Below are 27957 nucleotides of genomic sequence, written 5' to 3'. Positions count from 1 at the left end.
AGCAACCCGGTGAAGGTTATTTTAGGCAAAAGGCAAACAATTGTTAACAATTATGCCAGTAGTTTCAACATTCATATTGTTTTCCTTTTCAATCCCACTGTCAGTGGAAAGCAAAGTGCTCGGACTATCAAATACAGAAGCATTATCGTGGTAGTCATTCACAAATTGCTTCCTCAAGACTTGTTCAATGTTCTATTCTGCATTCTCCATACATTATTGCCCGACAAGTAATTTTTTAAAGTCCTTGCCACTGTCATGTCTATTGGTGCAGAATATAAGAAGGATTTGGGTTTTGTCAATTATATGCATAGGCTTTCATAATACCCAAAACATAGATGACAATTTTCTATCATCAAGGAGACTTGTTCTATGCCAATATGGTTGGAGATATTGAACTAAGCTTCATAGATTTGAACTTCGCACATGCCATTAAAGGGTCTCAACACCTTAATAAATTTTAAACAACAGAAGACACGTTTCAAGGCATACCTGGCAGATAAATGTAGAAAACTGGGTAACCCTGCAACGTGGGTGTAGAAATATTAATGCCTGAAACTTTTCCAGTGCCACAATACATGCCAAATCTCCTTCCAAATGTCTGCAGCATGCAAATAAAACTTAACTCCCCAATGTCTTGGCATTATAACACAATAAGAATAACTTTTATTTTTTTGAGAAAATGGTGCCTAAGATTCTCAGTTCACATGGCTTGTCCCTTTAGGAATTATATTAAAAAAAGGTTGTAGAACTTTTTTCTGAAATTCCTAAATGACTCCTTGTGTCAAAATGGCACAAGGATGTTAAAAGCAATTTCAAGGGGATGTTTTGGAAGTGGATTTGAAAACACTAATGTTTTAAGACAGAGTGAGAGGCATACTCCTTTCCAAGGCTCAAGTGAGAGGTTGACTTAGTACTAAAGGATATAACAAAAATTGGACCTCTGAATATGTGTAAATCAATGTGATCTCTAGAAGATCCCCTTTGTAGGAAAAATGGAATCTAGAGAGAAAGCGCTTAGAGATATTGAAAATCATAACCTTAGTTACTAAGGTTGACCACTAGTTGTCAAATTTCATAGGAATGAGAAAGGGCATAAAGTTGTCATTGTAATCCCTCAACAAAATGTGAGAGGAGGATAATATAGTTGGCAAAAAGAATAGCTATAACTGCCTCATGTAATACAGTTGCCATCTAAATGGGTATGCCATTGAAGAAATTTCTCTTAACTCGTCAATGTAAATGCTAAATAAAGTTGGTGAGAGGATAACTGTGCTTGACTCCAATGGTACTTTTTATAAAGTTAGAGAGATTGTGAGAAGTATGAAACTGCCTAGTAATTGTCTCCTAAAGCCTGCAAAGTTTGGTAATTAGAGAGTTTGGGATGTTGATATCTGTCAACTTCTTGAAAAGTAGGTGTCTCATAATTGAGCCAAAGGCCTTTCTAATGTCAACAAAACAATGAAAGACTTTAGAAGATCTATGATGAGTCCCCTCAATAATAGCTTGGAGTCTAAAGATGCAATCAATAGTCTAGTAGTCCTTTTGGAAGCCTGCTTGCCCCTTAGCTTTGATATTGTTCATTTTCAAGTACCTTGACAATTGCATGTCCAACACTGTGGCATAAAGTTTAGCAAATTTATGCCCAATCAGAATGGTCTTCTAGTTGCTAGGGATAGAGAGATCCTTAGTCTTTTGAATAGGGTGAATGATGTGTTGGGACCATAATTGAGGAAAAATTGAGCACACCACATCATTAAAGAGGATTGCAAGGGAAAAGGCAAGCAAATCCACACCATATTTGTTGAATTCAGCTCAGAGACCTTCATAATTAGTTGCCTTGCTAGTGCAAAGCTTCAAAATAGCTCTTTTGAGAAAAGTAGAGAAGAAAAAGGAGGATGGTAGAGTAGTGTGGTGAGTGACAACAAAATGGTTGGGAACATCATAGAGGGAACTAGCATAGAAGACCCATTTATTAGGTGCGATGTCGAAAACAATGGTTTTTCTTGAGAGTATAGTACACTAGAAGGTCTTAGGTGAGTGGTGGAGATCAGTTAGGAGTAGAGGCTATCTAGATGCAAGAAACCCTTATTTCTTACGTCGAACAACATAATAATACTTCATATGGAGGGAGTTTCGTGGCCTAGCAAAAGCTGAAGCCTCTAATGAAGGGATTTACACTCATTGCCATACCATTAATTCATAGGATAGGATTTGTGGTGGGAAGGGGGTCTTGTGTAATGTGTGGTGTGGGGATGAGAATCAAGGGTAGTGTACTAGAGGGTTAGACTAAGAATTCTTACATGGATTTGGTGGTGGGAAAATGGAGGGAATAGTACCCAAACATGAGAAGTTAGAGACAAGCAACATAATGAATGGTGTAATCATCATCAAAGGGAATTATGGTATGTCTAATGTTTGTGGGCTGGGTGGGATAGGAGAGGGAGTTGGGGTGAGAACTAGTATGGAGGGTGATTCTCAAGACAACATGGTTGGTGAGGGGGAGTTGAGAAACAAGGAAGTCAAAGAAAGTGGGTATGAGGAACTTGCTAGTGTGAACATAGTCCATGACACTCACACCACCGCCACAAGAAAAACATGTGAATCTACCTGTCGTGTCTTGCACACACTCCCCGTCGCCGATAGGGCCCCCCTTTCTTGGTTTTCCGTCTCGTCCTCACTCAGGTCCTGAGTAGGAGGCCTGGTAATTCACAGAGAGGTGATACAACAGCTAAGAATTTGAATGATGAGAGTATTGAAGTGTTTACATCTTGAAAATGAGAAGCAAAATTTTGCATCTAAGTTAGATGATCAAGCTACCGAGGGGGTTTTGAAAATTCAAAGTTTGCAAAATGATCCTAAAGCCGAGTTGAAAATGTCTTTAAGACCTCTGGAGAGCCAAAATCGGCCTCTAAGGCTAGAATGTGAGTTCAAAACCTCTAAGGCCTAAAATCGGCCTGCAGACCAAAACGCAAGGTCGTTGAAAGCAAAATTCTGTTTCAAGCCGAGAACTTCAAAAGTTCATCGTGCTATATTTCCCCAAACACCAAAACGTTACAACAAAAAGTTCAAAATCGACTCAATAGGCCAAAATATAAGGAAAAAGACATTGAGTGTAAAATCTCACAAAATCGCGTTAAAGGCCAAAAAGGAAGATTGGGTGGAAATCGCACGAAATCATTTATAAGGCCGAAAACTCCGAAGGTTTTGGATCTCGTTATTCACCAGTAAGCCGAAAATGAAACAAAGAGCTTCCATTATGCATTATACTTCAAAATCGCGCAAAGGAAAGACTTTTAACCAGAAAGGAGAAGGCTTCAAATTTGTAGAATCTCCATAAGGGCCGAAATTCGCAAAATCCCCAAACAAGCCGAAGATGATAACACCAGATCGCGTCAAAAAAGTGAAAGGCGGAAAATGAAATAAGAAGAAATGAAAGTCCAGAAGGTGTGTTTTTTTTTTTTCAAAAGCGGTAAAATCCCCAAGTCACGTAGAAGGTCTTTATCAAGCCGAAAATCTTGAAAGAATCAAGTCATGTATTTTAACCATCAAGCCAAGAAACCATTTCAAAGGAAGAAAAATCGCGCAAAATAAGTTTCAAATTCGCCAAATTATCCTTTTGGCTGAAGATTGTTCCAGATTCATAATCGTGCGGGGGGAATATATTGAGCGAAGTCATTCAAAAACCGAAATTGCTAGGTAAGTTTAAATTTCTCCCTCAAATGATTAAAATTTGAGCAAAATGGTCATGATGGTTAACATAGGGTTAGAATGAAAATATAAATGAGCAAAAACTTTGAAAGTTATAATTTGAGAAAATATCAACGCAAGTCAATAACAACCAATTGTCAAAATCAATTATTCAGCCAAAGTTCAATTTAGTAAAATTTACGAATTCTGGTCCGAAACTGCGAAACACATAAACTCATCTTTCAGAGATTGCAAACACAGAAGCATCTTCAAAATTATTAGTGCGAAACAAAACTAAAAGCTTGAAGAGCTGAGTCGCGCAAGACAAAAAGTTTGCAACAATTCCCACATCAGCAAAACAAGGAGCAGCGATATTTTGAAAATTCGCTTTGCCAAACCAACTGATTTACAACTTTAAATTGCATTTATTCCCCAAGCGCAAAATTTAAATTGTTTAAAGAGCCTGCTTCGAAATGCTTTTAAGATTTAAATTACCTGGCTATTTAAGGATTTTAATGCTAACGCCGTCTTCTGGCCTTGCTAACCCGTTTTTTCCGCCTTAATCTCATCTCGTAATCTGTGTCCGATTGTGCAAGATAAATGCTTAAATCAGCGACAGAGTCCTCAAAAGCACCTGACGCAACTGGAACATCACGGATTTCCAAAGCTAGTATTCCCCGCAAGGTCGAAAAAATGAAGTACCAGTACCAGGGAGGAGGAGTCAAAGGTCCAGAGTGTGTGGGACAACATAGGTGATACGGACCTGGGACATATTGATATTCAGGATTTCAGGAATAGAGTGTACTCTCCTAACGCCTATGGCAAGCCCAGACGGATGATGGAGAGTGGCATTGCTCAGGGAGCTGGTTTCCCACCGGCCATGCAGAATTATGAATTAGTGGTTGAGGTTGACATTATCAGCTGGAAACTAGATTGGTGGTATTGAAAGGGATGGTACTGGCTGACTTCACGACCGAAGCCCTTGGGGAAGCATTTGATATCCCATTTCCTGATGATCCCATTGCCACAACTATCGATGAGGCTCAAATTGTTTATGACATGAATCTTGATAAGTGCAAAACATTGATAAACGAAGAATGGTTCAGCGAGAGAAGACCACCAAGCACTAGAATCAGTAAAAAGACCCTCAGAAGCGATTTCCACGATGAGTATGGTGATATGGTTACCTTACTCAGTCGAGTCATGGGAATTCCTCAATCCAATCTCTTTGAGGAATGGATGTTCTAATTCACTGAGCAAGTCTTCGCTAGGAAGTCTAGGTTCTACTGGGCTCAGATCATCAACGACAATATTCAGACACAACTGGTTGAGCTTGAAGAGAAAAGGTACTTTGCCATGACTTCCTATTTGGTCTACATGTTTGCTCGACACCAGTCGTTGCCGAGATTAATTAAGAAAGGTGAGATTGGGAACGGGCCGAATCAGGTGAAAGTATACGACTGCTACCCTCAGTTGCATTACTATGGCATTGCCCAAAGAGAAAAGAATAACATTGCATATGCAATTGGTCAGTACGAGCGTGTTAATGATGCTTTTACAATGCACCTGGTTAGATTAATGCAAGGAGGATTGCATATAAGGTTGTCAAAATAGGCTACCACCCTGATCCGGAAATACGGTGCATGGTTCATCCAGTTCCCTAGATTCACCTACATCAGAATAGCAGGCTTTGAGGGAATACCATACCGGCTTTCGCGTTATCCATCAGACATATTAGTCCTCATGGAGGTAGCAAGGCAGACACACCCAGCAAGTAGCTTACTCAGAGACAAAAAGCAATCAGGGTTCACCTTCCCCATGATTTTGGGTTATCTTGATGCACACTTCCAGAATTCGGTGCAAGCTGAAGAATCATTTGCTGAATTGGCATCCTATTGCTTACAGGAGCATTCCCCCAGGAAATGCTTTGACCATGATGGATTGGGAAAGAAGGCCTATGGCAAGCATTACAGGGCCAAGGTATCGATTGAGGACTATTGGAGCAATTGTTCAGATGACTTTGAGGTTCGTCGGCAGGAATATTCAAGGTTGAGTGTTCAACAAATGCGACTTTATGAGTACCGCTAGGTCCCAGATCAAGTAACGGACTATGGAAATTGCTTGCAAGTCCAGGAATTTGAAGTAGTCAAGGACCTCCTGCCAGCCATTGATTGGACTCAGGACCCAATCACAGATTTTGAAGCAGTCATGGAGGGTCCAAGAAGGTACACAGATAACTGGTTATCCCAACAAATAGAGAGGCTGACCCATGAAGGAACCCAATTCACATACAATTTGATGGGTAGTCTCGACTCCCAGTCTTTAGAGGATGAAGGAACCTCATGTTTACCTCACTGGGTAAACAGGAAGAATACAGAAACTGAACAGTAATGCACAATGCAAATACAAGAGAAGTACCAGAATAAGCTTGCCATTAATGTCAAAGGATGTTCATATTATAATTTGTCGTCACCATTACATGTCCTCCAACACCCGGAGGTGGTACAATATATGACAGTCGAAGGGGTGCGACACAACCGTCGCGACTCCAACTACCTACCCGTCGGCTAACTAACTGACTGTCGTAACACATTATTACCGACGACAACATAAACATAACAACATAACATATTGATTATTCCCGACAACATCATCCCCCCCAAGAAAAGAAGTCGACTCCGACGACTTAATACAAATTAGAGATGAACGGCAGGAACTACTGACGCTAGTCGGGCCCGGATCTTATACACTTGCTGCGTCCTCGCCTGAAAACCCTTTTCTGCTACCATCTGATGCTCAAGTGCGGATTTCACCAATATTGCTTCCTTTGCCATCACAGTTCTCCTGGGCCTAACCCAAACTTGTCTGCAAAACACGTTTTTCAGTCTCAGCTTCCACCAACTGCTACTCAAATGATTCTGTCTCCCTAGCCAATTTGTCCTCGATAGCCACCCGTGCTGCTCTCTCGGCATCCAACTCCTGGGTACGCTGAACTAAGTCTCACGCGACTAGTGCCTCCAACCTGGTGGTCAGCTCCTCCCGAGCCCTCTGTGCATCCACCAAGGCAACCTCACGTCCAGTCGAGACATACTCCGAGTTCCTCAAAGCGTACCAGTCATGCCTGGAGGTGGCCACAATCCGCTGGCACAGATACTAGGAGACACCTGAAATCCTCCATCACACTCCCTAAAGGCTAAAAACTGAACTGAATAACTCCCTGGTGTCATACAACTGCACGGACTTGCAATGCCTTCCGTCAAACTCTGTTTGTTCCCAACCTTCAAATCCGTCTCCCTCTACGGCTTATGGCTTCCCTGCCAATGCTTAGCTGCGGGCACAACACTTCCCTTGGTCTTCTGTAGCTCAAAATAAACTGGGGGTTTGGGGGCAACGCTCCCAGCGGGGTCGAGGGGCAGCGCCCCTCGCGGGGTCCTGGGGCAGCGCCCCAGGTGCGCTCCCTGTCGCAGTACAGGGCGGGGTCGAGGGGCAGCGCCCCCGCCGCCAACACCAATTTACAACCTTCAGAACCCCACGAAAGTCCATGGCGCGCATCATTTCTGTGATATTTTATGATGTTATTTTCCGCTTCCGTACGAGATGATGTACTCGCCACCTTGTTGTCTCGTCGTTCGGTCGTCATCTCACGTTCAATATTGGCCTTTGCCTCCCGTAATCTCTCGTTCTCCATACGGGGGTCAGGATAAGTGGTTTTTTTCATTTGGGCGCGAGTGATCGCCAGTACTTCTTTCTCACCAGTCTTCTCAGCCTTCTCAATGTTGAGGAGATTAACCCCTGCCTGTGGGCAATTTGCGTCCTCATGGTTGCCTGGCCCACACCAACGGCAGAGGTGCTGAGGGGTGGCTTCCTTCGTGCAATCACCGGGCGAAGTGCCCCCACTGATTACAGGCCCTACATTGGATAATTGGCCGACCCTTGGCGTCATACTGGATACGGCTTCCGTTATTGTTATTGTTATTGTTGCCTCTTCCTCGACTGTTGTTTTGGTAGCCGCCAGACGAGGCGTTGTTGCTCGCAGGCTGGGACGTGCCGGCTGACGCAGATGGTTCTGTAAAGAGAACTTGTTGGTTACGGGTCCTCATATTGTACGGACACTCCTTGGTAAGGTGTCCGGCAATCTGGCAAATATCGCAAAATGCTTTTTTCGGACAAGACCCCTTGGTGTGTCCGTCGGTACGGCAGTCCGTGCACCATAAATCCCCTTCGTCGCCTTTGCTTGTGCTTCCTTTGGTTGCCTTTATCTCTCTCATCATTCGCTCCATATCTTTCTGGAGAGCCCGTACCTTCCGATTAGAGTCGTCATCACTGCTATCACTTTTGTCAGAAGAGGAATCATCCTCCGAGGAGGATTTATTTTTCTTCTTCTTGGACGTCTTCTGTTCACTTTCTAAATCCATTGCCCTGTTATAGGCGTCGGAGTATGAAGGAGGTACTATCTTCATTTTTCGTCTAAGGGATTTCTTTAGACCTTCCACGAACCACCGTTTTTTCAGTCCGTCTGCCGGCTGGTTCTCCATCTTTCCTAGCAGCTCTTTGAGCCGCCGACTGTAGGTTCGAACAGTCTCGTCCTTTCTCTGTTTCGTGCCGTAGATTTCGGCTACGATCTCATTATCGTCTCTTAGGAGACGAAACTCTGCTTGAAATTCCTTCTTCAAGTCTGCCCATGTGCTAATTTTAGCCTTATCCGTATCCGAAAACCAGTCGATGGCTACGCCCCTCAGGGTTGCGGGAAACTGTGTTACCCACTCGTCCTCATCGGTAACACCATTCGCTCCCCAAATTGTTTCACAAGTGCGACAGTGGCGGACAGGGTCTTCTTTCCCATCCCCATGGAACTTTGGAAGTTTTTGTTTTTGTGCCATACCTTGCCTTTTTACTACTGGTGGCTGTTGTCCTACTCTGGATGGGTCAGATCCTATAAGGGGTGCTTGACCGCCGTGCCCCGGTGTCCCTCCGACACTCCTGGCAGCCCCGGTGTCTTCTCCCTCTTCTGCCTCCTCCCCACTCCTTGGAGTTTTCCTAGCCTCTGGTGTGTGTGGCAAGGCCCTCAAATCCCTCAACTGATTTTTGGTACACTCTATCCTACGGCGGGTTTCCGCAAGTAACTCCTCCCGACTCCGTGGGTGGCCGCTGGCCTCACCGTCCCCTTCGGAGCGTTCCTCCTCTCTTCGCTTATGCCTCTGTCGCCTTTCCGCTTGCTGTTCAAGGATCAAGGCACGTTGGGCTACTGCACGTTCATCTATATATTGTTGCTTATTTTTGTCTTTATTCAGTGTATTGGGCATTAATTCCCAGACCGCTTTCTATATACTTAATGACATAAAAAGTAGAACACTTTTATTCATTCATAATGTGGAAGACAAGTTTATGCCAACAATATGACATAATTATTACAATAAGTGTTCCTTATTCCGCCCCGTATGGCTCACGGTTCAAATGCCCCTGACCTGGCACCATCTCGTTCTGCTTCCCGTTCCTCGTACTGTTGCAAAATTTCTTGGCGTCGCTCCTCCCGGGCAATTTCCTCCATGCGAGCTTGTTGTGCCAACGATGCTTGTGCTAGCAATCGGGGGAGATGGTTCATCAACCGATTTACCTCCGGACTCACTTCCAACGTTGTCCACACGGCACTTAGTGGGACTTCCGCCTCCGCCGCCTCTCGTCGCACGTAGGTCTGAATGGCTACTTGGAGTAGAATTGAAAATTCTCTCGTCGCGGTGTCTTCTCCTACGTAGAGTTCTGTTTGGGCATCGTCGACTTCCGGGTTCACCTCACCAACGGGTAGGCCCATTGTGTCTGTGCGCCATCCGTGTCTCCTGTTCCCGAATTCGTGTCGGCAACGGCGCCAAATGTTTACCTCACTGGGTAAACAGGAAGAATACAGAAACTGAACAATAATGCACAATGCAAATACAAGAGAAGTACCAGAATAAGCTTGCCATTAATGTCAAAGGATGTTCATATTATAATCTGTCGTCACCATTACATGTCCTCCAACACCCGGAGGTGGTACAATATATGACAGCCGAAGGGGTGCGACACAACCGTCGCGACTCCAACTACCTACCCGTCGGCTAACTAACTGACTGTCGTAACACATTATTACCGACGACAACATAAACATAACAACATAACATACTGATTATTCCCGACAACACCTCAAGCGCGCCAAAGGAAGAGGTTGAGAAACCTGAAAAGAAGAGAAAGAAAGCAAGGGCCAATAGAGGGACTCGAACGTCGAAAAGAACAAGAAGAGAAAAGATCCCAATCAAGAGGCCAGAGGTTACTTCCTCATCCAAGGACCCCAGTTCGGAAGAAGACGTGGTTGATCTTGATTACATGCCCACTCCACCTTCGCAGAATGATCCTGTTGCATTCGAGGCAAATGACCCTCAAATACAAAATGAGCAAGAAGCAGAGGTGAGGATTATTGGTTTGGATGGACCTGGAAATGAGGTCGAGGAGGGAGAGATTGCACCTGGTCAAGGGATTGGTAAACAAGAGCTCACACAAGAAAGCAAGCATGAGTTGCAGCAGGAAGGCAACAACAAAGATGACACCACGGTTGAGGGAGAACAGAAAGAAGGTGGAACTTAAGAACCCACTAGGACTGAAGAGCAGCCATTACTGGAGGATACCCAATAGTTGCTCAGTGAAGTGGGAGAGAACTCAGCCGTGAGTAAAGGATTAGATATTGCTCCCATTCCTCCTATATTTGGTCAGTTAGGGATAAGCCGTGAGTCAGCAAAGGCCTTCAAAGAACAGAGTGGGAATCTAGCAATTACATCTGGACAGACCATCCCTCAAGACTGGTTAATAGCTCGTGCACAACGGAAAGTGGCTGTCAAACCACCAATTAACCTGGAGGATATCTTCTCTCGAATAGGAGAAATAAATTCCAAAGGCAAGAAAAAGCCGAAGACTTACTCCAAGATCACTAAAGATGAGCAAAGGAATCACACGATTCATATTGCTACCCCACATGCAGACAAACCAACAGATCGGATTGCATTGGCTGATTACAATGTCACGACCATCCCAATATGGCGAGCAACCAAAGAGCAGGAGAGGGAAGAATTCAAAGATTCCGTGCAGAATATATTCAGACAGCTCGACGAAATGACTGCTGAGAGAGATATGTACCGGGCTCGTGCTGAGCAAGCTGAGGGGTACATCGATCACCTATTGAGACCGCTGCAGCATGCCGCTGAATCCCATGTTCCCCCATTGGCACTAGCACAAAAGACTACAGCTGAATTTGAAGGGGTGCGTGACATTGCCACGACCGTCAAGGAATGGATCCGGGGCATTAAAGTAAAAGGAAAGAAGATCATTAATGCTGTGTTTGAAGTAACAATCAAAATACAAGCAACACGGATAAAGTTGTTGGAGGTACAAAGGGAGTACGCCAAAATTCTGGAAACGGTTGGCCTAGCTCAACCACTCGTGAAGGCTCTTTTCTGGACTCACACTCGGATTCAAACACTACACTATTCTGGATCCTTATGATGTCAATACTTTGAAAGAGTGGTATTAGATTGTCAGCATGAAGATGGATATGGAAGACATCGTTAGGAAAATTCGGGAGGAATGCGAGGACTTATCCAATATCGAAAATAGCAGTGAAAATATCCATAAGGCATTGGCCATTGGCTGGATGGATACCATGGAGGATGCTGATGTAGTGTCACGATGGAATGCCAGGTTGAAGCCTGATAAAACTGCATACTCTGTGGAGGACATAGAGTGTATCAGCAAGCTGCACACAGACATATTGCGCTTCGAAGATCAACAATTGGATTGGCGCGAGCGGCTAGGGATAGCGGACTCTCATCTTGACGGCACGCAGTTCAAAATGTGCAATCCTCCTTTTCCCTCTAATGAGGAATTGTTCCATGTTTGTATAAAATTTTAGGAATATGTTCGAGAAGAACGTGCAGCACACCGGGACATCTGGAAAGGTTACTTGCGTGAGGAAGTTGAATTTTTGGAGAAAAAGTCTACTTCGGGGAAGGAAAAAGTGCTTTCTTGAAAATATCTGTTTCTTTTAAATTCTAAATGCACTTTTTCAACATAAAGTTCCTTTCCAACTACCAAAGTCATTGTAAATTTTTGAGCTCCGTGCAAGTGCACTTTTTGGAGCAGCTTTATGTTTGGTAGTTGGTAGTTATTAGTTACTTTATGGTTGGTGGTGATATTTTGTTTTCCATTTATGGGTATGGGAAGCCATGTTTCATAGGATGAATCTGGGTCACTTGTAGAATCAAATCCTGGCCATTCATCCATTTTGAAAATCTATATAAGGGATAGTCCCTTCTTTTTGGTAAGAAGTTGTGGATTGTTGCAAAAGCTCTACAAAAATACATTCAAAATTAATGGAAATTAAAGTTGTTACTGTTTCACGTGAGTGCATGGTCTATTTCTTCACTCTTTAAATTTATGTATGCATTTTGCTTTACAAAATAATATGTGCAAGTTGATATCTGATAGAAATCTTCGTTCATACCATTAAGGATTGTCTGATTGCCAATTACTCTGCATGGTAAGTCTGAACTTATTAGTATGTTTAGTTCGGTTTTTGAACATGGAATGTATGAATATCTCAAATTCAGTGTTTTTGTTTGAAAACTTGAAAATCTGTTTCCCCTTTGGAGATTGCATCAATTTTATGTAGTTGTGCGAATTGCTGGTGAAATAAAAATTTGATTATTGCAAGATTTCTAGCTATTAGCTTGAAGGTGTTATTTTTAGGTAGATTAATTAGGCATTTTCTCCCTCTTTTCCCTTCCTTTTTCCCTTTTTTACCAGAGTTGAAGTCCGAACAGCATCGTATTAAAGCAAAATCTGATGAAATCAAAACTGTAGAATCTTAGGGAACCTGTGCGAACCAAAACCAATTCTGTCTAATCGTAAGTCCCCTTTGTGTTTCTAGCAAAACACATCAAACTATTGAGTTATCCTGCAGTCAAGACCTGACAATCGAAACCTTGGGGTCGTCCCCACTGATCAACTAAAACAGCATTAGGGATTTCCTTATCTCAAGAGAGGATAGGATACTTAGCATTCTATTCTGCGTTGATTGGAGAGAGTTGTAGCAACACGACTTTAGCCACATTAACACTACCAAAGTGGGGGAAGTGAGGGAGCTCATTGAGAATGTAGAGGCTCTAAACATTCACCCATTTGGAGAAGGTGTCTCCTATAGGCCATACTTGTAGAATTCCTATCAATAGAGGCTCAATGTAAACCCAAAAATCAAGATCCAACTCACAAAGACATAACTCATCCTGTCTAAGGTCATGAATAGGCATTTGAAGGTACCCTATATGGACATTGAAATCACCCACAAGAATGACATGACCAATTATGGAATACTTTAATATCTTGAAATGGAGTCTAAGTATGGGTTCCCATCAACTTGAATGGTGAATGCTGATTTAGTAGGGTGAAAGTAGCAAACCATAGTGAAGACATCATGCTGAGAATGTGGACCCATTTGAACTTGTAACCACATGTATCTAGAGTGGACATCAGAAGCCTTAAGTGATGTCATTCACATTTTGCGACATGGGATGGGGCTGAGGTATCCCTTGATGTTGTGAGCCTCCAAGATTTTGACATGCTTTCTTTGGGATTTTTTTGCCCCCTAGGGCACCTAGGCATCACTGGGATGCTTGAGGTATACGCCACAAGCCTACGTCAGTTTAAACCAAGCATTAGAAATATTTTCATCTCAAAAAATGTGGGAACTCATCATTTGACATGACAGCTATTGAGCTTTTTGCTCCATTCTTGCTTGTAGTTTAATATTTTGTCATGGCTTAAATGCATTCGTTTTATGTTTTCAGTTGTCATTTGTCATTGACTCTTTTGAAAATTAAACCCTTGTTAATCATGATAAGCCGAGTATTTTAAGATATCATTTTCTTATTTGTCAAACTCAATTTTCATTCTTCAGTATCATAGGTTCAATGTTGATATATTCATTGCAGCTCTTTAGGATGTACCTGATGCTTAGATATGTAAATGAAAGCTTAAAGCTATAAATTTTGTAATTTTTTCTCATATATATTTTTTATATATTTGGTGTACCCTGTATCCTTACATCTGATCTCAAAAACTCAGAAACATATGTTATAATAAACTTGTGAGTGGTCCAGTTATCATGCTGTAGTTTTTTCTGATTGTCACTCCTAAATCATTTATGTCATTTTTTTCTTTACCATTTGCAAAAATTAAAAGTCTGGTGGACTGCGCCATTTGTTATCTTGTGTTGAAGTTGGATCAAAATAAAGAAGCTGACTTCTAAATAAGCAAGATTGTTGATCCACTATGATTGTTCATATAAAAACACAGGTATAATGTGATTGAAGTTATTGGTGGAGGTGGTGCTGCACTTGTGGAATGGCGATTGGAGACTGGGCGAACACATCAGGTAGGGAATATCTTGTATCATGTTTGGATAGGTTGACTGTTTATGTATGCACTCATATCTTAAAGATTCTGTTTGATTTGAATTATTCTGAATAATGAGGAGTATTGGGTCGACAAAAGGAATTTGTAATACTATCTGATGAATTGGAGCTTTGACGGACAAATTGCTATGTTTGTCTGTAAATTAACACATTTTTTAAAGGTATGCCACACATTCTGAGCACATATCAAGTTTTAGTCTTGTGCTTTGCAAATACTCCAATTTATGATATTGGATGGTTACAGAGGCCTGAGAAACCTTGAGAGAACCAGAGATAAATGCCTTCATAAATGTGGCCATGAAATTATAAGTAATAATCTAATCTTGGTGGTCCTTGCAAATGAAGTGAGAATTATTGTCCCTGATCTCTATTGCTATTCCCAGGATGTGTATACTTAATAACTTTTTTAGTCTTGTTCTATGCAAATGCTCTGATTTATAATATGGATGGTTATTGGGGTCTGAGGAACATTGAGAGATCAATCCCTTCGTAAATGTGGCCATGAAATAATAAGTAACAATCTAATCTTGGTGCTCCTTGCAAATGAAGTGAGAATTATCGTCATTTGCCTTTCCTAGCTGTTCTGATCTCTGCTGCAAATTCCAGGATGTGTATACTTCATAATTTGTAAGTGTAATAATGTGATTATCTTATCATTTGCAATCCTTAGCCTCTGTTGATTTGGTGATTTCAGTCAATGTGGTGTCATCTTATTATCATTCAGAGGGGCTGAGCTGACAGATGCTCTAATATGACTTGTGTGTGCGCTCTCTAACATTGCTGTGTGTGTGCATTTGTGTATGCACTGCACATGTATGTAAATGCATGCATGTGTTGCTATAATTCCCTCAGCCCCAAATTCTCCAATAGGCCTAGAGTGTGTTTGACTCATAGTTTGCATACTTGGACTTCACTTGGATTCAGCATACCCAAAAAATTTGTACTCGGTGAAAACTTGGCAACTTAAAAGAACACTTTAAGTTCTTAAAAAGCATATTTTTTTGCAAAATAGGTAGGGTTTCAATCCATTATAGGAAGGGTTTCCTTTAGTAGTTGTAAATCACAAATCTGAGAACATTTGTACAATGTCTATAAACGTGTGTAAAAGATAGATGTTATGAGGGCATCATGGGAATTTGTGAAAACAATTGAGGCACATCCTTGTTTGCCCCCTTATTAAGTGCCTTTTGCATTTGGTGAAAGCTTACTAGTCGTGGACACTTTGCATGCAATCCTCTTAATTCAAATTGCCCACCCTAAGAGTAAAAGTGCATGAAAATCTTTTGGAAGTTCATCCGAGTTGTTCCTAATGTATTGAGCCATTGGACTCCCAAAACAATGTCTATTCCAGTTTTATGGGATGGCAAAAATAGGACAATCCAATATGTAATCTCCCGTGGTCAGTTTGATAATCTCTACTATTGTATTCTCTCCTCAATTCTAATCCAATATATTTTTCAATTATTGTATAATCTCCCCTATTAGCAAAAAAAGGACACAATCCAATATGAAATCTCCCATGGTGAGTGTAATGTCCCTACTAGTTAGAGATCAAGTTCCTGCAAAACACATTTGTTAGAATACCACAGACATATAAATATATATCTGATCTGAATTGCAATCTAACTTGAAAATACTTAATTAACATAATCATAATTTTTATCTAATAAAAAGGATACGAATGCCATACGAAAGTATGTCCTTAGGCGGCCATGAAGCTTGCCTTCTTGGAGCCCTTCTTGGAACCCATCTTGATTCCAAGCCCTTCTTGGAACCCACCTTGGTTCCAAGCCATCCAGGAAATCGAAGGTTAATTCGATTCCTGTCTTGGATGTAACGTCTTACATCCAAGCCATCCGAGGAAGACCCTTGTCAATTCCTCGCCTTGGATGATGCATCCCATCATCCAAGTCCTCAGAGGGGACCGGCCAGATCCGTCTCTTCTTAGTTGAATTTAGTCAACCAAGCCATACATATGCATATAGATGTTCAGTATATATACTGCCCTAGGGATTATCATAATCCCTCCCTTAGACTAAGGGGGTTTCCCCCCTATAGCCTCCATCATGTAATCACATTTATAATACATTTTTGCATTTTATTACTATTTTCCATTCCACAATCCACATTTACATATTCCTGATTTACATGTATTTCCTAACATATATTCATAAGAATGTTCATTATCCAATATTCACATTTATTTCTTAACATATATATTCCTACTATTCATTGATATGCATTAATCACTTATGTTCATATATATTCATTAACATCTAAGAACCTTACATTAACATATGTATTCAGATGTTCATTATTTATATTCATTAATATATATATTAAGCTATTCATTATTTTTATTCATTAATATATATATTAAAATATTTATTACTTATATTTATTTACATATATATTCTGTGACATCCCTTACCATACTAAACAATTGATCTTGTTTTGATTCATTTATAAATCATTTACGTATTTATTATTTACTAGTTATATGAATTATTACTAATCTCTAAAAGTACTGTATTAATAGTAGTTATGATATTAATATTTATTGTTATCAATATCCATATTTACAATATCTATATTTTTCCTTATTCTGATATATATATATATATATATATATATATATATAAAACTTATTATATACATTATTAACATCCCACTACCTAAAAACATTAGTTATTATAATTCTGATTGTAAGAGTAGACAAACCTGACATGTGTCAGATCTGGTCTCCCACAATAAGGAACTTAAATGACTGTCATACATATTGCAGTCTACATAAATATTATTATTAAATTCTGCATAATATCATTATCAAACTTCCTATATCCAGCATACGTATTAAGCACCCCCCACTTCAAAATGGGATTCGATTCATATTATATATCTTGTAATACAAATGGCTGTAACCCTTAAATGTGTAAGAGACATGTCTTTCCCTAACAGTGTCTCTCCACAATAGATCGCATCTCTTTAATATACAAATGACTATTGTATTCCCTTAATCGGTGTCACCCCCTTTACTATTTGCAAATATGGATTTGTATATACCGCTCCTTCCTTTAATTATTATATCATAGTCGCTGTTAATATAATTATCATTCCAAGCTATTTATCGTCCCTTTGACTAATCATTGTCTGAATTGCTTAATACATTTTAAGCATAGTCTCTTCCTCCTTTCATGTTATCGCTCATTTCTTCATATTACTGTACGACGCCTATCACCGAATAGTCTCTATGTTAATTATTAATTATTAATAATAAACATCGACGTTTCAACTCCTTTCATTCTTCATGCCTACGTAATGGTATAGCCAAGGGTTGTATTTAAATAATCTCGACTCATTTATATTATATTTTATTATTATTTATATCATTATTATTATATGTATATATTTACTTTTTTTATTATTATTTTCTTCTTTGTATTTTAATTGTATTAGTATTCGTTATAAATTATGTTGATAATATATAATATTTAAATCATGTTCATAAATAATATTTATTTAATGAATTTTAAATAATCATTCATTGGTAATTATTATATTAATTAATAATAATAGTTTCTCTCCGTATATATATATATATATATATAACAATCCAAGAGGGGACATGACAGTGAGTTTCAAAAACAAAATCCCCAAGATATCCGTTGATGCAGTCTTGGAAGTGAATTTGGTGAAAACCCTTATTTTGCAATAACTTATTCAAAATTGCTTCAAATGATCTCCAATCTGAACTGTAGCAGCTTCAGTATGTCCTTGATTAACCCTACAAAAATCAAGAAAAAGAATTCCAATTTGAGAGAGATATGTACTTCACAAGTCTGAAAAAATGCCATTTTTTTGCCTCCCGGATTCCAACATCTTGGTTTGCTATCACTTGTAATGAAATAACTCACACAAGAGAAAAGTGTAATAGGAAATATGCTGCAAATATTTGCTAACAATAAGCCACTTCAAGGGGGCAAACCTCCATAATTCTTCAACATGAATAGAATTTACAATAAGACGATTAACAACTACTTACATCCTCCTATATATAGAAATATCGGGATTTTCTAGTGTCCTAATCCCAATGAGGTCAACTTAGCCTACCTATAGTAATTATCCTTATGGACTCATAATAGACTCAATTAAGGATATTGTGGCCTACAGTAGGTTATCACATCCCAATACATGCTGTAGGATAAGGGCATAGCGTACAATCATTGTATAATATAATATACATATACATATACATATATACACATACGTGTGTACACTGTAATGTCCCCTCCTTAGTCCTCTCAGATTTTTTTGGTGGAGGTTAACCTACTATTTGGGTCCCGTAGGTCAGTAGGGTGGTATGGGACCCAACTCGGGGTTGTGGGATTCAGTTTGGGAGCTTCGCAGGTCTTTCAGTTGGGTTTTGGAAGTTATTTCTATGGTTAAAATTGAAATTCTAATGTTTGCCTTATGTGAATAGTAACTGAAAAACATAAGGATGAATAGTGAAAAGTGACCCCCTACCTAGTAACTCAAGTTGTTTTTAAAAGGAGGCCATTTTGCCAATGAGAAAATAGACCCTCAAGTTCAATTTTAAGTGTTTAAGGCCAAAAAGTGACCCCTCTCATGGATCGAACTTCTTGGGGAGTTATAAAAAGTAACTTTCAGAACATTTTCTCTCATTCTTACCTCTCCATTTTCAGATCAGCAGCTTGCATGAGGGTTTTAGTAGCTTTGGGCTTCCAGGAATGCCAACTTCTGGAAGATTTGGGAGATTTGGACGAAAACCCATCTCTTCGGGTATCAATTACCGTCTGAATACAACTTCAGTGTGCATATGGCAGCCTTCTTTGGGGGTTTATGAGCAAATCTATTAGTTTGAGGGCAGGTTTCCTACAATTGGTTACAGGGCAGACCTTCTAGAGGTCATTATTATGTATTTCCAGCTCTATTTTAGTCTGCCGCTCCATTTTGGGTTGAAGGATTTCAAACCCTAGAGTGTATTTAGGGTTTTAACATTATTTGGAGCTGATTTCTATATTTCTATTGGCTGGAAATTTACATCAAACCTATGGGCACATGTTAATGGTATGTTCATTGCTCTTTTAAGCAAAAATAAAGTTTCTTGATTATCTTCCTTATGTGTTATGTTAAATCAGCAATCTCTTTGATGTAATATTCAAAAATCTTGCATAAACTTCAAAACCAACCAAAACAAAAACTAAGACCAATCAAACCCACCCAAATATATGCTGGACAAAAACTTATCAGCAGATAAACATTGAACATAACCTCAAATTTTGGATCAGGCCAGGTAAAAATTGGATTGGGGATCTTCCAGTGGTATCAAAGCGATGACCCTGCGAGCCTAAGGGTGTTGTGGCTTCTTACATGCATCGCAGACAATTTGGGTCTTACAGATACTACACCCGCAGAAGAGGACCCTGTCATTTGGCCATTAATTTCGGTGTCCCAACAGGTGCAGACAAGGGTGATCATCAAGAGGGTAGTAGGAGCCCTAATCATAAGCAGAATCGTCTAGACCCCGATGAGCTACTTAGAACTCTTGTGGAGTCTCAGCCTAAGATTGTGTAGGCACTTGACATGTTACAGGATACATTGGACACATTGGACTTGGGGCGCCATAGGGATAGGCATGACAGGCATGACAGATCGGTATCTGCAATTGGCAGCTGTGGCAGTAGTAGAACCCCATTATCATTTGACAGTGCACGTGGTTCTCATAGACATGAGAGGGCTCACACTCGGACAATAGATAGACCTCTGCAGCCTCAGTTCCCTCCTAGAGACGAGCCACTTCCAGATCACCCACAGGAGGGCATTGCATTTCAGGATGTGGTGATGGCAATCGATGATGAGTGGAGTCGCCTACCTGCTCGTGTGAGAGAGGCATTCCCTCTTCCCTAGTATTGTTCTAAACGCAGAGACATCATGAGGAGGGATGATAGACGCCCTCGTCAGCCGGGTAACGGTGACCTACAGAGGGTTAGTGATAAGCTCTCTTTGTCTACTTTTGATGGTAGTGGGACGATGAGTGCATGAGCTTGGGTGCACAAGTTGGATATATACTTGTCTCTCAAGCCTATGCCCGAGGACGAGGCCATATAGTTCGCAGTGTTGCATCTAGAGGGCGTTGGCTACGATTGGTGGCACCATGGTTTGGTCACCCAAAACCATGGACTTGTACACTCCTATACTGAGTTTATTGAGCGGCTGATTGCTAGATTTGACTGCAAGGATGTGGGGTTATATTACAAGGATCTAGCACTATTGAGACAGACAAGCCACGTTGAAACATACATCAATGAGTTTTAACGCATTGCAATGATGGTTCCTGAGATGCCAGTTAGACATGTGGTGATGTTATTTGTGGAGGGATTACATGACAGACTACGGGGACCAGTCAAGGCTCTTAAGCCTAGTACCCTTCACAAGGCTATACAAATTACCTTGGACCTAGACACCACACCACCACCACCCACTTCTTATCACTCGGATAGGAAGTTTTCCAGAGGCTCTAAGCCTAATCAAAGGTCTTCTACTCAACACAGGGGTACACCACCTCCTCGGATGGATCATGAGACACAAAATGAGTTGAGGAGGAAGAAGCGTTTCTTCTCCTATAAGGAACCTTGGGAGCTTGGACATACATGCCTTGGGAAAGGCAAAGCACATCTGATAGAGGTTTACTCAAATGTAGATGATGAGCACGCACAGGATACAACATTTGAGGGCAGCCATAGTGATGACGAGCATGAGGTTCCACAGGTTGAGATTGGAGAGGATGAGGCTTTGGATACGTCCAAGGTCACTATTGCCACTCTTTCAGGAGTCCCTAGTATTCATCCCTTTCGTTTAAAGGGAGTGATTAAGGGACAGCGTGTGATTTGCCTCGTGGATAGTGGTGCCACTCATATTTTTGTTGACGAGGGTTTGGTTGCTAAGCGTGGGCTACAGGCAGAGGATTTTTCGGGTTTTAGTGTGACAGTGGCAGATGGATTTTCTATGCGTTGCACTAGGAGGGTCCCACAACTCAGTATTCATATGGGTGATTACACTTTGACCGATGACTTCTATGTGGTGGGTCTTGGTGAGATTGACACAGTGCTTGGTATCCAGTGGCTTCAGTCGCTTGACAGATATGTTCAGGATTTTAGGCGGATGGAGTTGGAGTTCGTAGCGGATGGCAAGAAGGTTGTGCTGAAAGCTCTCTCTGATGGTGGACCTATTGTAGTTTCGGCACACAGGATGGAGTCTATCTTCAAGCATGGGGATGTTTCTTGGGTGACACAATGTTTCATTTCGTCCATGTCACCTTCTTCGGATGATAGACCAGCATTGCATGGAGATGTTCAAACGATATTGGACAGACACAACATAGTGTTTGGAGATCTTCCTTCGGGTAGAACCCCTGATCGTGGGTTTGAGCATGTGATAGAGCTAGAGGAGGGGGCCAAACCCATGATTACAGTTCCTTACCGTCATCCTAAGGCATTTAAGGATGAGATAGAGAAGACCATCCAAGAATTACTGGACATGGGATTCATCAGGCCTAGTTCTAGCCCCTTTGCTTCTTCTGTGGTGTTGGTGAAGAAGGATGGCACCATGCACATGTGCATTGATTACCTTGCACTCAATAAGAAAACAATTAAGAACAGGTATCCGATTCTGCGCATAGATGAGTTACTAGATGAGCGCCATGGGTAGTGTATTTTTCGAAGATTGATCTTCGATCAGGATATCATTAGATCCGTATTCATGAGGAGGACATCCATAAGACCGCATTCAGATGCCAATACGGACATTATGAGTTTTTAGTGATGCCATTCGGTCTCACTAACGCACTTGCTATGTTTCAGTCATGCATGAATCATGTATTCAATAAGCAGTTGCGTATGTGCTTGTATTCTTCGATGACATCCTGATATACAGTAGAACCTGGGAGGAGCACATGAGATATTTGGATGAGGTTCTTGGTATTATGGAGGCTCAGTCTTTGTTTGCCAAAATGTCCAAATGTGAATTTGGACTTACAAAGATATTATACTCCGGTCACGTGATTGGTGCAGATGGAGTGAAGGTTCACCTGGAAAAGATACAAGCAATGCTAGATTGGCCGCCACCTAGGAATGTTTCAGAGTTGTGGGGTTTCCTTGGATTATGTGCATACTACAGGAGGTTTGTGAAGGGGTATTCACAACTAGCAGCCCTCTGATGGATCTTACACGGAAGGGTGCTTTTTGCTTGATAGATGAGGCTCAGAGTGTATTTGGCAGGCTTAAGTAGGTTATGAGCACATGTCTCGTCCTAGCTCTTCCAGATTTATTTCAGCCCTTTGTTCTAGAGTTTGATGCTTTAGGAGGTGGTATAGGGGCGGTACTTATGTAGAACCGCCATCCCATTGCATACGAGAGCAGGAAATTGAGGGGCAATGAGAGATTGTACTCCTCCTACGATAAGGAGATGCTCACCATCATGCATGCTTTGGCGAAGTTTCGACAGTATTTAGTGGCTGGGAAGTTTGTTGTGAGAACCGACCACAACAGTTTGAAATACTTCCTGGAATAGAGAGAACTCAATGAGTGCCAACATAAATGGGTCAGTAAGATTCAGGCATATGATTTTGACATTGAGTTTGTCAAGGGGAAGAAAAATGTTGTTGCCGATGCACTTTCCAGGAGGCCTTCAGCTGCTGCCCTTTGTTCCATAAGTGAGATTTCAGTTGATTGGAAGTCTCAACTTTCAGTTGAGTATTCCAAAAATCAGTTTGCATGTGAGATTATAGATGGGCAGGTCCAGGATGACAGGTATGCGGTGATTGATAATGTGATATACTATAAGAATATAATCTACTTAGTTCCTAGATCAAAGTTGAAGGAAAAGATTCTACGTGCCATTCATGATACTCCACTAGCAAGACATCCTAGGTACTTCAAAACTTACAGGCAGGTTTGCGAGAGATTTTCATGGAAAGGACTCAAGGATGATGTCCTATGTTATTTTCGAGAGTGCGTGACTTATCAACAGAACAAGTCAGAGCATACTTTCCCAGCTGGACTTCTGCAGCCATTGCCTATTCCAGAACAGAAGTGGGAATGTATATCGATGAATATCATTACAGGTCTTCCAAGGGTTTAGGGGAAGGACAGCATATGTGTGGTTGTTGAGAGGTTGACAAAATATGCACACTTGTTTCCTATTGCAGTAGACTTCATAGCCTCACAGGTGGCAGAGTTATTCTTTTGTGAGGTATTCCGTCTCCATGGACTACCGAGGACCTTTGTCAGTGATCAGGATAGCAGATTTATGAGTATATTTTTGCAGGAACTATTCCGACTTTTATGTACCGAGTTGACCCCCAGTACCGGTTACCATCCTCAGACTGATGGGCAGACACAAGTTGTCAACAAGTGGGTTGAGGGATACTTACGTAACTATGTGTCGAGCCAACAGAGAGCATGGGTGTGATGGTTATTCTTGGGCGAGTATTGTTATAATACTACGCATCATATGTCTATGGGCATAACTCCCTTCCGAGCATTATACAATTATGATGCCCTATCGTTTGTGGATTTGGCACTGGGTGATAGTAGAGCGCCTAGAGCTCATGAGTGGCTTCAGGACAAGATATCCTTGAGGAACTTAAGGATAACATTCAATAGGCTCAGAATCAACAGAAGCTTTATGCTGACAGACACCGGATAAAGAGGACCTTTGAGGTAGGTGATATGGTTTTCCTGCCTCTACAACCCTACAGGCAGAGTACACTCAAGAGGAGTGGGGCTGAAAAGCTCAGGCCCAGATTTTATGGACTATACAGAGTTCTCTGGAGGGTTGGAGAGGTTGCTTAGGAGCTTGAGCTACCTTCAGAGAGCAAGATACATAATGTTTTCTATATGTCTTGTTTGAAGAAGGAGGCTTTGGGACAACATGTTACTTCATCACCAGATTTGCCTCCCTTGGATGAAGAAGGCCGGTTGATACTAATTGATGCAGAGATTCTTGACATGAGAGAGAGGCGGCTAAGGAACAGAGTCAGCGGGGAGTATTTAGTTCGATGGAAGGACTTGCCTTTGGAGGATGCCACATGGGAAAGTGAGAGGATACTTCAGCATCCAACTCTGCAATTGCTTGAGGGCAAGCAATTCCGAGAAGGGAGGACTGTAATGTCCCCTCCTTATTCCTCTCAGATTTTTTTTGGTGGAGGTTGACCTGCTATTGGGGTCCCATAGGTTAGTAGAGTGATATGGGACCCAACCCGGGGTTGTGGGATCCAGTTTGGGAGCTTCGCAGGTCTTTCAGTTGGTTTTTGGAAGTTATTTCTATGGTTAAAATTGAAATTCTAATGTTTGCCTTATGTGAATAGTAACTGAAAAACATAAGGATGAATAGTGAAAAGTGACCCCCTACCTAGTAACTCAAGTTGTTTTTTAAAGGGGGGCATTTTGCCAATGAGAAAATAGATCCTCAAGTTCAATTTTAAGTTTTTAAGGCCAAAAAGTGACCCCTCACATGGATTGAACTTCTTGGGGAGTTATAAAAAGTAACTTTCATAACATTTTCTCTCATTCTTACCTCTCCATTTTCATATCAGCAGCTTGCATGAGGGTTTCAGCAGCTTTGGGTTTCCAGGAACGCCAACTTCTGGAAGATTTGGGGGATTTGGATGAAAACCCATCTCTCCGGGTATCAGTTTCCATCAGAATACAACTTTAGTGTGCATATGGCAGCCTTCATTGGGGATTTATGAGCAGATCTATCAGTTTGAGGGCAGGTTTCCTATAATTGGTTGCAGGGCAGACCTTCTAGAGGTCATTTTTATCTATTTCCAGCTCTATTTTAGTCAACCGCTCCATTTTGGGTTGAATGATTTCAAACCCTAGAGTGTATTTAGGGTTTTAACATTATTTGGAGCTGATTTCTATATTTGTATTGGCTGGAAATTTACATCAGACCTATGGGCACATGTTAATGGTATGTTCATTGGTCTTTTAAGCAAAAATAAAGTTTCTTGATTATCTTCCTTATGTGTTATGCATTTTGTTATGTTAAATCAACAATCTCTTTTATGTAATATTTAAAAAAATTTCATAAACTTCAAAACCAACCAAAACAAAAACAAAGACCAATCAAACACATCCAAATATACGCTGGCCAAAGACTTATCAGCAGATAAACATTGAACATAACCTTAAATTTTGGATCAGACATGGTAAAAATTGGATTGGGATCTTTCATACACACACATGTACATGTTAAATGTGTTACCATATGTTAGGGTTAAATAACGTATGTTAGTAAGAATAATATTTATAAGTGTGTTATGTTTATGTTTGTTGCCGAGAGGTTCCCGTCGGGTAGTTGGGAGTTGGTGACGGTTGGCAACTTGGCCAACTGTCGGGTCTTTATATTGTTTGGTTGGAACCTCGGTAGGGGAGATGATGTATGGACAATTCTGGACATTGGAATAAAGATATAACTTTCTGGTCTAATTATTATCATTTGTCATTTATGTTATGATGTACAATTGTTCTATTCCATGAATACTTGGTATGTGCAGGAGATACTGTGTTATCTGATTATTCACCAACTATACATTTAGGACTAAACATTTTGGCGCCGTTGCCTGAACGAACCTGGAGATAACTATGGCGGTAGGCGGAAGCAATTAATGGGCCGACCATTTAACCAACAATTAATTGTCGTGGACAGCGACACGCACGAAGAGAGTACCACGGAAGAGGAATGAGAGGATCAATTGACGACAGACTTGGTGGAGTTGTGGGACGTGTCGGTCACACAGTACGTGCAGCGAGAGGCTCAGGAGAGAGTCGTCTCGGAAGGCACGGTACGTGGTGAACTCATCGTCAGCACCCCGTCTTTGACCTACTCGGGAGTATTCCAAGGTTACTCGCCAGAAATTTGATTGCACTCCAAGACCAAAGGGAGGAAACGACAAAGGAACTTCGGCGGCAACAAGTTCTCCGACGGTACGAGGAACGAAGTCGTAGGGAGGAAGAGGAGAGCGAGGCAAGTTGGCGTCGTACCTATGGCACTTGATGCCCCTACGGCTGAACAAAGACAGACGTACCACTGCTATCGAATGAGTAGACGAGGGAACGGTACGGAGATCTCTCCGTATAAAAGAACAGGCCGACAGGAGACGACGACTAAGGGTGGTTGCCGACTCGAGGAGTCCGGAGAAACACCATAGAAGTCGGAGTGTGAGTCGGAGTCGTAGTCGGGAGAGGCAAAAACCGTGTACGTGGAAGTAGTTGGCCGAGGTCGCTAGGAACCTGCCACTTCCAGACGTAGCGGAAGAAGATCTCGCCGACCAGGCCCCACACTTGACGTCAAGTGAAGAAGACTCCAGAGCCGAATCACAAAGCACCCAATTGGAATTTTCCGAACAAGGAGAGGAGGCGGTACGAGACTTGTGCGAGGAAATTGCCACTATTTTTGAAGCAACGTTGTCTCGCATTAAAAATTTGTCCTTGTTAGAGGGCATCAAAATAGGAAGGTCAGATCCGGAAACCCCGGGAAGGAGGGACTATAGAAGTGAAGGTGACCAAAGCCCGATTGATAGGGGCCCGACCAGACCAGGAGCGTATGGTACCTCCCGGACACATAGTACCTTCCCAACATATAGCCAATTCCAAGCACTGCATAAAACCATATAGAAAATGGCACACACTCTGGAGAAGCAGAAACTCCCAAAATTCATGGGCGACGGGTTAGAGGACCCCGTACGACATTGCAAGACATGCGTCACCATCTGGGAAGCAAATGGCGAGGACGACCAGGACTACTGGGTGAAGGCATTTCCGGCCACTCTGCGAGGAAGAGCTATTGACTGGTACACAGACCTCGATGCTCAGCATAAAACGTCCTGGAGCAATCTGAAGAAGGCCTTCGAGGAAGAATTCAAACTCCTACGGGATGACAACGAAATTGTGGCAGAAATTTACAACACCAAACAAGGAAAAAACGAAAGTGTGCGCGCATATAACAGAAGGCTGAGGGAACTACTTAACAAAATGGAGAACCAGTCGGCGGATGGCCTTAAGAAGCGGTGGTTCATGGAAGGATTGGTACCATCCCTGAGAAGGACGATGAAAGTGGTCCCTCCGCCATCGTACGACGAAGCATACAATCGCGCCATGGATATTGAAAGTGAAAACAAGACATCCCAAGGGAAGCGACGGGCCAGCGATGGTGACAGCACGGACGAAGACAACGATGGGGGATCCAAAACCGTGCAAGCACTCCGGAAGGATATGATGAGGATGATGAAGGAGTTAAAAGGTGACAAGGAAAGTGGTAGGGAAGGAAAACAACCATGGTGTACTGACTGCAAGATTGAAGGACACACTAAAGGAAGTTGTCCCCACAAAGTTTTCTGTGACATCTGCCAAGTAATGGGACATTCCACTAAGGAATGTCCGTACAACTTGAAAGCACATAGCACACAAGTGCTCTACGCCCAACCCGACCAAGCCACACCGTCGAAGCCAACAACAAACTCTGACGCCTCACCTAGAGGGTATAGAAACAATCGGCGGGGTAACAATAGATCCAATAATAACACACCAAGGAGCAGAATTCAATACGACGGGAAGGGGCAACCCATGATTCAATGCAGAAAGTGCAACGAATGGGGTCACTTTGCCCGAGAATGCCCAAATGGAGGTGATGCAGGAAGTTTGCTGTGCAGATGGTGTGGTCCAGGAAATCACGAGGACATAGATTGTCCAAG

At 41.7% G+C, this 27957-nt stretch overlaps 1 protein-coding gene across 1 annotated transcript in view; it reads left to right on the top strand.

The window, feature by feature from the left end:
• The window catches only part of LOC131038501 (RNA pseudouridine synthase 2, chloroplastic), a 188844-nt gene that overhangs the window by 145363 nt on the left and 15524 nt on the right, over positions 1 to 27957 (top strand). Inside the window, exon 5 of the mRNA XM_057970948.2 lies at positions 14062 to 14140. Coding sequence (XP_057826931.2) covers positions 14062 to 14140 — 79 coding nt within the window. The remainder of the gene's footprint in view (positions 1 to 14061; positions 14141 to 27957) is intronic.

The sequence above is a fragment of the Cryptomeria japonica genome, chromosome 10, assembly GCF_030272615.1.
Source record: "Cryptomeria japonica chromosome 10, Sugi_1.0, whole genome shotgun sequence".
Classification (NCBI taxonomy): Eukaryota; Viridiplantae; Streptophyta; class Pinopsida; order Cupressales; family Cupressaceae; genus Cryptomeria; species Cryptomeria japonica.
Note: the sequence above shows the minus strand (reverse complement) of the source record. Positions and strands in the feature narration are given on the sequence as shown.